The following is a 16,586-nucleotide window of genomic DNA, read 5'->3' as shown; positions in this document are numbered from 1 at the left end:
TAAAGTAATTAAAAATAAATAACATTAAGGCCATATTTTAAGTACTCAACAAGCTGTATATGTGCAGTAACTGCCATATTGGAGAACACAGGTATAAAATATTTCTGTCTTCTGAGTGTTATACTAACAGTGCTGGTCTAGATGTTCACCTTCTTTGCAAAATTTATCTTTAAAGTTTTTATCTTCTCCCCTCAAGTATTTCTAAAAGCCTCAGGTCACTTTTTTCAGTATAAAGTGTCCCTGCATCTCTCACAAAACAGCTGTGATCATCCAGTTTCTGGCCAAGCCACTGCTTGAGTATTCACTTGGGGGATTGTACAACGGCATAGCTTAAAGTGTGCTCTGCATTCCTCAAGGCTTAGAATTGGCCTCGATCCAGCTGTCAGTGAGAGACTGTCAAAGACATTCTAAAAAGCCACATTCTAAAAAGGAAAAGAAGGATCAAGGGGTTGTTTACCAGTAAACTAGATGGAAATGAATACATTTAATCACTTCAAGATATAACTATCCTTCTAATCATTTCATCAAGAATAGAGGTACTTAGAATTCTATGAAAGAGCTTTCTTTTTTAATTCCTTTAAATAAGTCCTTTAGATACTTAGTCTGTAAAATGTGCTATTTTAGATTAAGGATTAGGAGTGTTCTCCTGTTCTTACATTTTTAACAGAGTTTTCTTTGCACACATTTTACAAAAAATTAAAATATGTTTATTGGATTATTAAAAAGTTTTCTTTCTGCACACATGACACCATGTAATTCTAATACAGAAATTGTTTTAAATCACCAGATTAGATTGGTCCAATGAGAGACATAATTTTCTAAAGAACAAAGATTAAAGTTCTTCACTTAAAATGAAGCCCTTAATTCAATAGCTCTTTCACAAGGTCTTTGTAATGAAACATGAAAATAATTTGGTTTAATACGGGTTTCAAAGTAAATGTGTGAACACTAACATTATGGTTTCCTTTCTCCCATCCATCTCAAAAAGGTACCACCGGACTGGGAGAGAGTATCCTTCCAACAAGCCAGTCAGGCCAGCCCTGATTTAAAGACAAGTCCACAAAATGGTGCCTCATTCCCTTCTTCCAGAGGACATGGCCAGGGGTCACTGATAGCTGATGAAGAGTCCCAGGAGTTTGATGACTTGATATTTGCATTAAAAACTGGTGTGTATGAAACCCACAAACAACACTAGAAGTAGGCTCTCTGGCTGTGCTATAGTTTATATCTTCTTCCCATGAAGTTGCTAAAGTACCATCAGTTACCCTTTGTACACCTTGATTCTCATGACCTATTCCTAATCCCAGCCAAACTCTAGGATATTTTGTTCTTGACATCAAATATAATATAATCTAAAAATAATTTACAATTTGCTTTTAAGGAAGAAAACATCATACTCTAAATGTAAATATCTCCATCCTGGAATCTTGCTAGAACACTAAGTTACTATTATGTCATTACTGTTAATTCCAGTATAAGACAGTTGGAAGGGAGCTGAGGGAGTATTGGAACTGATCTGCCAGAGACCTTCTTAAGGAATATTTTTTAAGCAGAAGCTTTCAAATGTAGCATAATGAGCATTGTATAGTTCTATAGTTTCTAACATTCCATTATATTCAGTATTTCATTGTTGCTTCTCTCTCTCTCTCTCTCTCTCTCTTTCTTTCACACACACACACACACACAAACACACACACACACACACACACACACACACACACACATATATGAACTTGACCCTATATTCACGTTGGTGCTTGATGTTAATAAACCTGTAGTAGAAACGCTGAATAATGAATGATTAGATGAATGAAAACATGAAACATGGGGATGGCAGGTAGACTCAACATTCACACAAATATTTCTTTTTTTTTTTTTTAGTTTTTTTTTTTTTTTTCATTTTTCTTTTATTATTCATATGTGCATACAAGGCTTGGTTCATTTCTCCCCCCTGCCCCCACCCCCTCCCTTACCACCCACTCCGCCCCCTTCCTCTCCCCCCCTCAATACCCAGCAGAAACTATTTTGCCCTTATTTCTAATTTTGTTGTAGAGAGAGTATAAGGAATAATAGGAAGGAACAAGGGTTTTTGCTGGTTGAGATAAGGATAGCTATACAGGGCATTGACTCACATTGATTTCCTGTGCGTGGGTGTTACCTTCTAGGTTAATTCTTTTTGATCTAACCTTTTCTCTAGTACCTGTTCCCCTTTTCCTATTGGCCTCAGTTGCTTTAAGGTATCTGCTTTAGTTTCTCTACGTTAAGGGCAACAAATGCTAGCTAGTTTTTTAGGTGTCTTACCTATCCTCACCCCTCCCTTCACACAAATATTTCTTAAGGAAAAATAAAATACAGGGCTGGTGGAGTGGCTCAAGTGGTAGAGCACCTGCCTAGAAAAAATAAAATACATAATGGAGATCTTTATAAATTATTGAGTTGATCAGTGGGGAAACTTTCTCAACTGAAGAACGTATAGGTTTTGAGCACATAACGAATGGAGGAAGGGAACTGCAATCAAGGGAACAAAGTTAGCCAAAGCCCAAAGGCTGAGCATTGTGGCCTGTTTGGAGAGGACAGGAACCCACTGTAGATCCCCACTTGGGTTTCAACAAACACTTTCCTTGAGCTATTCGTACCCTTGCCTCTATAGGAGAATCCCCTGGCCAATTATATTTGGGAAACTAAATATTCACAGTTCATATTCCTAGTTTAACAGCTCTAAAAGATTACCATTTTACTTAATTTATTCTGGTGTTTCTGGAACAGATTAAGTGATAGATTCATTTAGCAAGCACAACACTTGCTCCTATTTTGCACAATTTTAAAATGCTTTTCAGTAGTCACAGTAAGAGGTGGGATTTTTACAGAAAATAGTGGGCCATGGAGGCTTTTGAGGGGAGGCATGGCAAATTCCTATTTGTTTTTGAGGCTGGGAGGATATTACAATGGTCCAGGGGAGTGAGGTTAAGACCTCAAACGTCAGGAAACATAAATGAGAAGAACACAAGAGGGATATTGAGGAAGAACTGAGAGGACAGTCAGCAAAAGCTGCTGCTTCTCACCTGGATGACTTACAGAATTATATGCAGAACATTTGTTTATTTGCAGGGAAAACTGATGAGCTCAGACTTGGACGTTAGGCTTGATGGTTCCTGAATGGCTTGGATCTTAGCATTTGAAATGCATCAGTGAAGAGATTATATCTGTGTCTATGGGGATGAATAAATTTGACCTGGGAGGAAAGAAGGAGGAGAGAAGAAAGGAAATAGAGTAGAGATAAAAGGGAGGGCAGAAGCGGGAATGAAGGAAAAGGAAACAAAAACAACATCTTAGATAATGATTATATTACAGAGGGAATAGAAGAGGGTCCTACAGAGAAAGTCTAGCAAGATCAGAAAGAACACTAAAGAAGGAAGAGAGTTTTAGGAAGGAGGGAATGGTTGGCACCATAAAACACTGAGTAGAGTTGGGACTGAAAAGGGGCTTTCAGATTACATACCATGCTCAGGTACATACACTGTTGTTGAGGTTCTAATCCTGGAAGCATAAAGCCAGTTCTTGGAGCATAATTAAATTAGACCTATGAGCTATAAATATATAACAAGTATTAAATTCATTTGGTTCAGGAATGCATGGAATGACTTGCTTACTTATAGATTTAGTTTAGCATTCCTTAGAGTTCCCTAAACTCATTAGGAAATAAATACTTTAAAGAATCAAAATAACAATCTCTAACACTGGTTCTTCTATTTTTAGAAAGGGCCCCATAATCATCAGGCACCACCCGCAGATCACAGGCTGTGATCAAAATAAAGGAGCAGCCAACATGCTATTCCCTCTGCAGCAGAATTTATTATTGACCTATAGGTCAGATTTGGCCAAAGTGTTTTATTTGTCCCTCATAGCATTTCAACATTTTGTGAGCCAATATTAAAAGTATAGAGATATCCCATAAAAATGTATACTTTCTAGAAAAATTGAACAATAAAGTTATTGAAGCACTGCTTGATTAGAGCTGAGTAATGGCTGACATTTTGAACATGAGTTCCTCAGTTTGTCCATGAGTTCCTCTGTTAAATTTCACTGTATTACCAATTTGATGTTTTAAAATAAAAATTTTACATTTGTTTTTAAAACTAATGTAAAAGCTTTACAGTAATTTAGTAATTTGATACCTACTCTTACTCTTTTTAAAACTGTACAAACAGACTTTTACAGTTTGGAAATTTTGCATCATTCTCTTTTCTCCTTAAACTTATGTTTTCATTCTAATACCTGTGCAGTTTATCCTACAGAGTTTCTCCTATACTAAGTTGTTACAGGTTTTATTAGTTTGCTGTTCAACAAATCAACAAAAACATTAAGTGCTTTAATAAGTGATCACTAAAAGTAAGAGTTGGAGATGTAACTCAGTGGTAAAGCACTTGCTTAGCATGCTTAAGGCTCTGGATTTCATCTCCAGCACCACAAGAAAAGAGAGAGAGAGAGAAAGGGAGAGAGGGAGGGAAGATGGAGGGAGGGAGGGAAGGAGGAAAAAAAGGGAGGGAGGGAGGGAGGGAAGGAAGTATATCTTCAGAAGAGTACATATGGAAGTTAGAGCTCTAGAAATGTATTCCCTTAAAGCTACTCCCTTCCTGTATTCTTAAATGTATTCCCTTCCTGTCCCACTTTACTCCTTGAAATGGGCTCACATACCACCAGTTTAAGGAATCCTAGCTTGAAGCCTTCTGTATCACCTGGTTTCCTTACTCCAAAGGCACTGACTTGGAGCAATGAGTACCATTAGCTTAAGAGGTGAAGCATCCAGCTCCCAGAATGACCACTGACTTTCGCCAAATGGCTTAACCGTGTCTTCTTTCTCCACTAACAGGGGTAGCAAACTCCTATTTTCCCTTCCATCTGAAAAATCCTACATTGCAAAAATTATCTCATTCTCAAATAACAGTATCTACGGTATACCTAAGAATTTTTACTTGAGACTCAGTCACCCACAGATTTCTCCCTATGCTCCAGTGTTGTGGCACGAACCCGCCACCCTGCAGTTCATTGCATCTGCAGCTGGCCTTAGAGAATAATGAAAACTTAAGGATAAATGGGTCTTTGGCAGTAAATAGGATAAATAAAACTTAAGGATAAATGGGTCTTTTAGCTTTTTGCCTTCTTAGCTTTAGGATTATTCATAATAGTCTATGAACACAGATAGAAGGAAAAGAATTTTCTGTGGTCTTCATGTTTTAATAGAAAAAAATTTAAGGATCTCAAACCCTTTGACATGAAAAGGATGCATGCTTATATAGTACTTCATGCCCTGAGGTAGAGTCAGGTAGGAAGAGATTTATTCATCCTTCTCAAATTGTACACCTGTTCATCTGTGTAGCCTGTGTACTTTCCCCCCTAACTCCTGTATTAAAATATGTGTCAGGGAGCGTATCATAGCCATGACAGAGGTGAATAAGTCACAAGTGTAGGAAGCATGATCCATCTAATCAAAGATCGCATCAGAACCAAGAAGGGAGGCCTGGTGGTGTGGCTCAAGGGGTAGAGTGCCTGCCTAGCCAAGTGTGAGCCCCTGAGTTCAAACCCCAGTACCACCTATATATATATATATATATATATATATATCCTAGATATATATCCAGTACCACCTATATATATATATCCTAGATATATATCCCAGATGCAAGAAGGATGGGAAGATGTTGAAATAAGAATAAGGCCTAGCCCTGGGCCAAAGCTTACACTCTGCTATGCCAGATAACAGTACTAGTATCTCAGCTGATACTCCAAATAGGAGGGACGGAGGGACGACTTTCAGGAAGGGGGACTGACCAAGCAGGCATTACAATAGCCACTTGTGCCATTTCCTGTGCCCCTTGGATTGCTCTTAGATTTCACCAACTGTGAATAGGAATAATGTTGAGATCTGAGCAGATACTGAAATAGTCAGAAGTTAGAATGCCTTTACTGAATGCAACAGACAGAATGGAATGGAACGGCAGAATACCATTGTGGTAAGGGACATGCACAAGACCTGAAACACTCTTTAGCTAAGATGTTCTCTAATGACATTAAAATCAACTGAGAGAAAGACCAGACCTCTAAGAGGGAAAGAAAGCGCAAGTAGCCACTTTCCAAACTGGCTACTGACAAATATATTGTCAGGCTCCAAGTTCGTGCTTAGTAGCACCAATAGAATTCCAAGGTGAGCAAGACAATGGTTTTGAGACTGGTGTGTTGATGTAGAGTTTTGGGACATATTTAAAATTAACAATAAAAACAAGAATATTCAAATATATTTTGTTGTTTGGTTGGGTTTTTATTTTCATTTTGTTTTTGAGACAGGGTCTCACTGTGTAGCCCAGGCTGGCCTCCAAATCAAGATCCTCCTGCCTCAGTTTCCCAAGTACGGGATTATAGAAATGGAACAACATACCCAGAAAAGAGTTTGATTTAAAAAAGAAGTCCAGCACCAGACATTGTGACATACACCTATAATCCCAGCACTCAAGAGACTGAGCAGGAAATTCATAAATTACAAGCCAGCTTCAGCTACATAAAGGAAACTTTCTCAAAAACCCAAAACCTTAAAAGCAAAAGAGAAGTGTTGGCCCCAAAACCAGACATGGACTTTTCCATCAAATTTTTAACCATATTGAATCTTTTTAAATAAGAGAAAGAAAAGACTTGGCATTTTAAATTGGCTTTTCTAGAAAAATCCACATTAACTCTAAAAGGACATAGTGTCCTCCATTTAATTGGGGTGGAAGTGCCTTTCCACAGACAAAAGGGACACTCAGTTTTACAACCATGGTGTCTTGGTTATCATTAGGTTTTTTTTTTTTTTTAAAGAAAATGGAACTATCTAATTTACCATCAATGTCCCCAACCAGGTCTTTAGAACAATGGGAGCAGTCACCCTGGGACAATCCATCGTAAGAGAGAAGAGAAGATACCAGGCTAGCTGGAGACTCAGTCTAAACAGAGGGGGGTCTGGAGTGAGTAAACTCTACTCACACTCCTCACAAGAAGTGCCTTGAGTACTGACAATTTTTGTTGATCCAAAGCTGATATTCTAAGGAGTGTCAAACGTGGAGCATACTTGTCTTAGAAACAAGGTCTGTCTTCACAGGCTCTCCCAGAGTGATTAGCCTGATTCCCCACTCTTCCTAACCCCTGAGCATCCATTTGTACTTTGGGCCAATATCAGAAATATCACAGACAACACTGCCCTCCTGGAAATGATTTACTTTTCAGATAGAAGAAAATAAATGACTAGTCCTTGAACACAAATGAGAACATTCCAAATCAAGACCCCTAAATACTCAAGCAACTTAATAATTAATTTCTCCTTGAGTAATACCATACCAACCCACTGTTTCTTATTTACCTTCAAGAACTTCTGCAAAAATTAGGTGAGAATCAAAATCAAAATGAAAAATTAGTTTGGAAAGATTTTGAGGACTGGGGGCATGGCTCAGGGTAGACACTGAGTTAAAACCCCAGTACCACAAAAAGAAGAAAGAGAAAAAGAGGAAGAATTATTTTATGGCAAGATTTTGAATTTTTTTTTCCTCAGAAAAAAATGGATATGACATTTCTATCACTGTCACACTGGGAAGAGCCATACAAATTAAGAATGGGCCACAAAGTCATTAAAATCCCAGTTCTGCAGTTTTCTAGCTTCCTTACTTAGCAAATAACGGTTATTACCATTAGCTTTTGAGTTTTCATGGGGCTTGGAGATAGTCTGTGTCAAGCATCTGTGATAGTCTCTGGCAGAGTTTAGGTTCAGGGGTTTGAATTATTTGTTGGGCTCAATTTAATATTCTACTTAAAAACTATTTGAAATGTTCACAATATATTCTGTAACACCTGATTCTTCACTGCACCCATGTCTATGGAGTGAGGTTAAGATTGGGGAATCTTATCATTTGTGCCAGAGTTTGAAATTTATTCTGCAGACAGAGTTGAACACTCAAAACCTTGAGACCAAGGAAGCAACTTAATTAGAGATGGCAGCACAAGTGGCAGTGTGTACAGAAGCAGCTCCACCCTGCATTTGAGATCAGAATGAGTGGGAATCTCTGTTCCATGACTTCCCTGCTGTGTGGGATGGGCACCTCAGTGAACACTTCTGATCTTTCACTCAGTTTCTCCATCTGTAAAACAGGAGAAATACCAACCTTTTCCTAACCCAAGCAGGTTAACATGTTGAGAGAAAAGGGAAGCTCTAAGATTAAATTTTAGTTGTAGTTCCTCTGAGTTGGCTGTTATGTCTACCAAAGGGAAGAGCAGATGCTATCACAGTGGCTGGGTTTTTCTTGACTTTTGACTTAAAATGTAAGCACAAGAATAGCTTTCAGAATATCATAATACTGACTACAAAGTACCATCTTAGATCATTTGAAGAATGACAAAGAGATGAGAGGCCTGGTTTGTGCTCCCAGCTCTGCCAGGTCATACTTGCGTGTCATATGTGTCCTTCCTGCATCTCAGTGAAGAGTTAGTATCTGGTTTTGTACATTTATTTCAACTGGGAAGAAATTAGGAGGGAGGGTGAGGTAGGTTACCTCAGTTTGGTAGCTCTGGAGGAGGCTAGATCTAAAACTGACTTCCATCTCTCAGAGCTGTGGGCTACTAACCAAGCTTAGTGAGCTTTCAGTACAGAACTTGTTTTTCTAGAGCTCTTTGCCTGGAGGTCATCAATTTTCTAGTGGTGTTTAGAGCAGGCAGGCATGAAATCATTCAGTCTGCTCTTCCTTAATGCTAATTGTGGGGTCCTCTCTGCTTCTCCTTAATTGGTCCCATATTGGGCAGCTTTCTTACTTAGCCCTTTAGTTCATTCTTGCCCAGTTCAAGCTATTACAGGCTCAGGGCCCCAGTCACCTTCTCTTTATAGAATAACCACTTATTTACCAATTCACTGAGGCTCTTTCTAAGTGGACGGTCTCCCTGTTTCCCTGGCAGAGTACCTTTGAAGTCCTAGAGGTAAACTCAAATGTCTCCTTTATAAGCTAGGCAAGGGCCATGTGTGACTCAAGAGGAATGGGTGAGAACAGTGGCAAACTGGAGGGGAGTGGTTTTTGGTTGTTTTTTTTTTTTGGCAATGTATAATTGCAAGCCCTGGGTTGCCTAATCTTCTGGTTTGGTTATTTCCTTTACCAAGAGAAATAACAAATATGATTTTTATGTTAAATGTATTTATTTTTCATTTCAATTTTAGCAACTTAACTAAATTTTTCAAAATGCATTTTCATTCAAAATATTCTAATTGTTAACTTGAGGAAAGAGTTCATGGATGTTTGCTAAACATTTTATTTCATGACTCATATATACATGTCTATGGAATAACCATAAAATTTATCATCTGAACAAATGGAGAATAAAGTGGATATGATTAATAATTTTGTCAGATGTAAGAATTATTTTGTTTTCAAATATTATTTCCTCCAGCTTCTTAGTTTGGAGGAATGGTAAAAAGAAGTGCTGGTAAAAGGGTGTGGAGATGGGGCTTGATGGAGAGACAGAGAGAGTATTGAGTAGGAATTAATGAGGAAATTTAGAGTGTGTCAGAGACCTGATCAGCTTTGGTGGACACTTTCCGAAAGACAAGGGTTGAACCACATAATTCATGGGGTACAGCGAGATGATAGCACGTTGTGAAAGGACAGAGATAGGATGGATATAATCCAGAGGGAGGCAGAAATTTTAAAGGAGAATTGTCAAGTTTCCACAGGTAGCAGAGACAATATCTGAGTTTATGGGCTTTTGTTTTGTTTGTTTTTCTGCAGTACTGGGGGTTACACAAGCTAGGCAAGTGCTCTATCACTGAGCTACATTTCCAGCCATCTGAGACAATGTAGGAACAGGGGAAGCAGCCAGATTAAGGAGGTGGGAATGAGAACTCACCCTAGACAGAGGTGTCAGCATAATAACATCGTGTGCCAAGGCAGTGATGCTCAGAAACACTAGTGAGATATGGGCTAGAGAGCAACCAAGGCTCAGACAGATCCTGTTGACTTTGAAGCAGGGCTCAAAGACTCTCTAGAGCTGAGACAGCAGGAGCCATGAGAGAAAGCAGAAGAACTCTGGCAAGAACCAGCGCATCAGAGGAGGAGATGGGCAAGTTATGTAGCACAGAAGCAAAGGAAGGAAGTGGAGTTTCAACAGCAGCCTTTAACAAAGAGGGTGTGAAGGATGGGGATAGCCGGTGGTGGCTAGAAAGAGTGTTTACTGGGTCCTACTTCCTTCTCCAAATAGGTTTAGCTGAATCTAAGTCACCATCTTCTCAAAACTGGCCACTCTGTGGAATTGCTGTTCCTCCATCACAGAGAGGGACATCTTAGCTACCCTGACCACTGGTTTGTCACTTTCCTCCTTTTTTGCAGTCAAGAGCCCAGCAGTGGGAGAGAAGCTGGGAGCTGGTGATTCACACCAACACACCCTGTGACCACATCCCTATTCTCTTTACGTGTGTGTGCCTGTGTGTGCACGCATGTGCTTGTGGGTGTGCGTGTGTCAGAGAGAGAAAGCATATGAGTTTATGTGGTCTTCTGCAGTACAGAAGAAAAGAGTAGTGTTATTCTAGCACAGTTTTAAGTTTTCTGAGTTACTCTGAATTGTGGGAAACTGTAGTGAATAGTGGACCACTTGGGGCATAGTCTATAGTTAACAACAGCTAGTTTCGTGGTTTCTCTGGGGATCGCTTTGGCACTGTGTTACATAACTGTCCTTATCTCAGGATCAGTCTGCTTCTACAGAGCCCTTGTCCTCTAGGCACTGATAGGACTCCAGGTGTCTCCCCATCACACAAACCAGTCTTTCTTCTCAAAACACTGACCACACTGATGGAGCTACTGAACTAAGTGGAGCTTGTAGGGCTGGAGGTTGTATATGTTCTAACAACAAACCATATTCCCACCCCTCCACTGGAAAACTCTGATAACCTGTCTGGTTTCCTATGTTCAGAAGCCTTGTCCACCATGTGGAAACAAGCAAAAAAATGGAGAACACAATAACGTGTATAAATTTCTCCTTCTAACAACTATCAAAGTCAACTTAAAATACAGTGCGATGACTGTTAGGTGTTATCTTTTCTAAATATTTAGCTGTTTGGTTTTTTTTTTTTTTTACTAATATTGATATAAACATGTTTTGGATCTATGTAGCTTGATCCTTGATTCTTGATTCACTGCACTAACAGTGTGAAGTTTTGTGTTTATCCTTTTTTTGTTTCAATTGCAGGTGCTGGTCTCAGTGTCAGTGACAATGAATCTGGTCAAGGCAGCCAGGAGGGAGGTACTTTGACTGACTCTCAGATCGTAGAACTCAGGCGGATACCCATCGCTGACACCCATCTCTAAGAGCATCACTAACCATTAGAATAAGGATGCTTTCTTATTTGTTTTGGCTTTTGTACTAAAACTTTGTTAGTATATACGTCTGTTTAATAGGAATGTATATATTTTTCTGGATTAACACAGACGTGATTGTTATATTTGGGACTATGTTACTTATATGTGCGCAACGTGAAAATTCACTGCTATAATGAAAGACTGAATTCATTTAGGTCAGTTAATAGGATGCACCTATTCCAATAATATTAGTTGTTTTTTAATCATTTTACTTGGCTAACAATGTTTAATAAAAGTAATAATCAATAAAAGAAATAGAATCCATTTGGTATCCTTTGGACTCATTATTTGTAAAGAAATTACAAATTTCTTGGCAAAAAAGCAAAGTATCTCCAGATGATGTCAAGCATCTGTGTATTCAGGCAAACAAACGTCATCCAGATTCAAGACTTCTCTGCACCTTGAAGACTACAACTCCTGAAAAATGTAAAATTAAAGTCTGTTGATGATTCTGCACCTAAGTGTTGACAGAAATACTGCAGTTGGCATAGGCTTCATCAATTCTATATATTTCTGCTTGTTATAAAATTAGGGATCTGAATGCTTTCCAGAATGAATGTTCTGTCCCCAGTTAAAAATAACTCCACCAAGCACTTTCATACAGCTAAGAGGAGACTCATTCAAACAGTACAGAGTTTGTTTTAAAGAAAAAATTCTTGATTTGAATTTTTCAGTCTTTCTTTGTCTTGGAATGAGAAATCAGAAAGTCTATCCCAGAATGCTCTTGTGTTCTAAATGATTTCATTGACTGTGGTTACAGAAGAATCATGAGAAACAGAACCAGAAGGCTTTTTGACCTTTTATTTGGAGATTCTTAAATATTTTTGAGAAAATATCATCTCGAGAAAAGAGTAAATTTTTAATAAGTTTAAGAAAATTTTGTTCTGTCAATAATTTCTCCTAAAGCCATAATTAAATCATCCAAATGCTATATCTTTACTGTTAAGTGTGGCTTTGTTTTTATGAAACCCAAGATAGCAATATTTATCTTGATAAACTGTAAACTGATCCTCTCCTCTTCCTGAGAGGGCTCTCTCTCTCCCATCTCCTCTCTTATATTGAGTTTTGATTAGTAGATGGTCAAATAAGCTTCATATGCCAATAGCAGCAACAGTTTGCCATCCTGTTTTCTCCCAGTGTAGACTAAAATGGCACCCATGCCTGGGAAGTATAGTATATGTAGTATATGTATAAAGTAGCAAATCAACCCAAGGTCTCAAGAATGAAAACTGAAGGCCGGGACTCTTACATGTCACCTGTGGCCTTTCTCTTTCAGTAGGCTTGATCCTCTTTTTTTTAATCCATGATATTTCTTTAATAGATTTATTGAGATAGAAATTCACATTCCATAAAACTCACCCATTTGAAGTGTTCAATTCACTGATATTTGGTATATTATTGGGTTTTTTTTAATGATGGTAAAATATACAGACTATAACTTAGAATTTGCAACTTCACCCATCTAAGTGTATAATACAGTAACATTAATTACATTCACAACGTGATCTGTGATGTTGTACAACCATCACCTCTATGTATTTCCAACATATCTGCATCATCTAAAACAGAAATTTTATTCTCCATCTCTAGCATAGTTTCTTTCCTCTGTCAAGACAGCTAGCATTTCCTTAGCAATGTCTCTGCTTCCATATTTTTAGAGTTTATTTTTTCTTATTTCTTGAGGTTTTTTCAACATTTGCATTTTAGAATGTTATTTTTTTTAAAAAGTATTTTTCCTAATTTAGATGCAAGTATGAGGGTATGCGACTGGGACATGGAATGGCAATGACCCTGGTGGAGTTCTTACTAATAAGACAGGAGATACCCAGTGAGTTAAAACATTAGTAAGCAGAGCACAGAAAGTATTTCATTCTGGAATTTTAGCTTTCAGTTGATTTTCAAGGCATTTTAAGATTTAATTAATATTTTTCATGTCCCTCAGTTTTTATCAGGGATGTTTAAATACATAAGGAGGTATGACTGGAAAAAGAGTTACCACTCAGGAGTGCACCTCCCAAACAATTTCACCTGTGTTTATCAGTACTTGAGATTCTCCTTCAGTTTAGCTCTTAAGGTCTCCGGGTACATGTGTGTGACAGTAGGAATCAATTAGATAAATAATTGCTGACCTTTCCCAAAGTGGCTGGCTGTCAGAGTGGGTCTCTCTCCTACATAGCCTAATCTTGGAGGGAACAAATTACACTCAAGGGATTTTCCTGGACCTTTTAACTGTTATGGCATAGACCCAGTCTCCCCAAGTTTCTCTAGCAAGATTCATAAAAGTCAAAGACCACATTGTCCATGGATAGTGTTTAAAGAAGGGACTCAGTGATGAGGCTAGGAAACTCTTCCATTACCTTGAATTTCATAGTGTTTTTATTTGACAAAAGAAATAAAGTACAATTTAGCTGAGCTGCACTTAATTGATACATTAATTTTATTCATACTCATTTTTTCTCACGTACCCAAATTTTATTCCATGAAAAATTCCATACTATAGAAAAAAAAAAACTTACTTTTACAAAAATTTAGAAAATCCAAGATGTGTTGTTGAGTTATAATACAGACTAGCTAGCATATGCATACAGTGACTACAAGCACAGTATTCAAAGTGGAAAACAATATTTTCACTATAACAATTCAAATATCTGGACAAGTTAAGAAACTACCTTAATTAGGAATTTACTACACTGAAGATAAAAAGGTTTAACAAAGAATATATTCAAAACAACTCAGATATCTATAAATACTTCAGTATCATTGATTTATAGTTTACAAATATATTTTCCTAAAACAAATTACATGGTTTCAGGAGAAAAAGAAAATGAAGAATAACCTTGTTCCCCATCATCTATGACAAAGGGATGTTGTTGTCAGATACTGTTGCCATGCCCTTGGGAGTGCTGTGATGCCTCTGTTCTGTTCCCAGCTTGCACAGCAGGGGCCTCAGCAGCAGGGTCTAGTGATCACCACCAAAGTTGGAGCCAAAACAGCTACGGTGACACAGCTCCAGAAAACTGACACTTTTGGTACATGAAATCATTTTAGTAATGTGAGTTTCTTGCATGAGTAAACATAAGTAATCACTGCTTTCTAATAGATAAAATAATTTAAATTCCATCAAGGCCAAACTATACTTTTTACTGTGATAACGCTCTTGGTACTTCATGAGTGAAATCACAAATTTTACTTTTTTTTAAATTTAGGAATGAACAGCTAATATTTGTTTTGTAAAAAAAGCAAACAAAGCAGGGCATAGTGGTACACAACTTGTAATTCTAGCACTTGGGAGGCTGAAGCAGGAGGAACAAGGAGTTCAAGGCTGACCTGAGCTACACAGTGAGGACCCATCTCAAGAAAAACATAAAAAATCATCATCATAATAATTTTCATTACAGTTTACAACATATGATTAAAAGACATTTGATTCACAAGGTGTATGAAACTGTCCGTCATCCTGCCCCATTCTTACCAGCTTGGAAGAGTTGATCACTAACACCTACCAGAAGGGTGCATAAGAACCATGAAGGCATTATTGTCCCTTTCCTGAATATTTGTCAAATAGCACATAGCTATTATATAGTAAACGAGTGACTTCTCTTTTTAAAAGATCTTCTTCCTCACAGTTCATCAGAACCTCATTTTGAAGGTTGAAGGGTAAGTGATCTACTGTGTACATACAGCATATTTCTTCATCCATTCATCTGTCGATGACCATTAGATTGTTCCCACCTCTTGGCTACTATGAACAGTGTTGCAATAAATACAGTGTTACTATCACTTCAGATCCTGATTTCAATTCTCTTGGATAAACACCAGAGGTGAGACTGCTGTACTATATGGTAAGTCTATTTTTAAGTTTTTTGAGGAGCTTCTATTCTATTTTCCATAGAGGCAACACCATTTAACTTTCCTTCCAGTTGTGTTCAAGGGTTCTAATTTCTCCACACACTCACCAAAAATTGTTGACTTTTTAAGAAAATTAATAATCGTTCTGACAGGTACTAAGTAATATCTCGTTGTGGTTTTTTGATTTGCATTTCTCTGGTGACTAGTAACAGTGAGTGTTTTCCATATACCTTTGGTCATTTCCATGCCATCTTTGGGGCTGTAGGTCTGCCTCAACTGGTAGAATAGTTTTCCAAAATCACAAGGCCATGAGTTCAAACCCCCGTCCAAACAAACAAACAAAAAAAGTGTATTTTCTTCAGAGAAATATCTATTCAAGCCTTTAACCCAGTTTTTAACACCAGGTTATTAGAATTTTGTTTGGTTGGTTGATTGGTTTTTTTGGTTTGCGGGAAGGGTGGCTCTTGAGTTGTAGGAGTTTCTTATATATCTTAGAGCTTGACTGGTTTGTCAATGTTTTCTCCCATTCCATAGCTTGCTTTTCACTTCGTTGATAAGTAAAATAAGCCAGTCACAGAAAGATAAGTACTCATGGTTCCACTTATATGAGGTATCTAAAATAGTCAAATTAATAGAACCAGAGTCTGCAATGGTAGTTACCAATGGATGAGGGAGGGAGAGAAAAGAAGTTCTTATCAATGGATGTAAAGTTTCAATTAAGCAAGGTGAATAAGCTCTAAACATTTATTATACAACAATTATGCCTATAATCAACAATAATATATTTTATGCTTAAAATTTTGCTATTCACGTTAAGTGTTCTTACCACAATAAAATTACAAAAGAATTAACAGGGTTTCTTGACCACTCTTCCTGACTGTGAGTCATTGCACAAAGAAGAAAGGAATTTTTTGTAAACTTTTTATAATTTCCAGTTTCTTCTTTTTTTTGCAGTACTAGGGCTTGAACTCAGGGCCTTCACCTTGAGCCACTCCACCAACCCTATTTTTTGTGATAGGGTTTTTTAAAATAGGGTCTCCAGAACTGTTTGCCAAGACTGGCTTCAAACTGTGATCCTCCTGATCTCCGCCTCCTGAGTAGCTAAGATTACAAGAGTGAGCCACTGACACCAGCCTCCAGTTTCTTTTTGAATCCCCTACCAAAGTCTCACAGAACCCCTAGTGGTGTCTACAGAGCCACACTGAGAAACCTGTACTAGGTTGGCGGTTTCTTAAGAGTGGGAAACTTGTCTTATTGTTTTGGTACCTAGCACATGCCAAGAACAAAACTGATGCCAATAAATGACTTTTGAGCTGAAAAATC

At 37.8% G+C, this 16,586-nt stretch overlaps 1 protein-coding gene across 4 annotated transcripts in view; it reads left to right on the top strand.

The window, feature by feature from the left end:
- The window catches only part of Adgrv1 (adhesion G protein-coupled receptor V1), a 609,243-nt gene extending 597,565 nt beyond the window's left edge, over positions 1-11,678 (top strand). For all 4 annotated transcript variants that reach the window (XM_074077095.1, XM_074077094.1, XM_074077093.1 and 1 more), the window contains 2 exons: positions 989-1,166; positions 11,245-11,678. In XM_074077095.1, coding sequence (XP_073933196.1) covers positions 989-1,166; positions 11,245-11,363 — 297 coding nt within the window. In that variant the 3' untranslated portion in view covers positions 11,364-11,678. The remainder of the gene's footprint in view (positions 1-988; positions 1,167-11,244) is intronic.
- Positions 11,679-16,586: the final 4,908 nt, after the last annotated feature.

Source organism: Castor canadensis, chromosome 6 (genome assembly GCF_047511655.1).
Source record: "Castor canadensis chromosome 6, mCasCan1.hap1v2, whole genome shotgun sequence".
Taxonomy (NCBI): domain Eukaryota; kingdom Metazoa; phylum Chordata; class Mammalia; order Rodentia; family Castoridae; genus Castor; species Castor canadensis.
The sequence above is the reverse complement of the archived record's forward strand: the minus strand, read 5'-3'. Positions and strand labels throughout refer to the sequence as shown.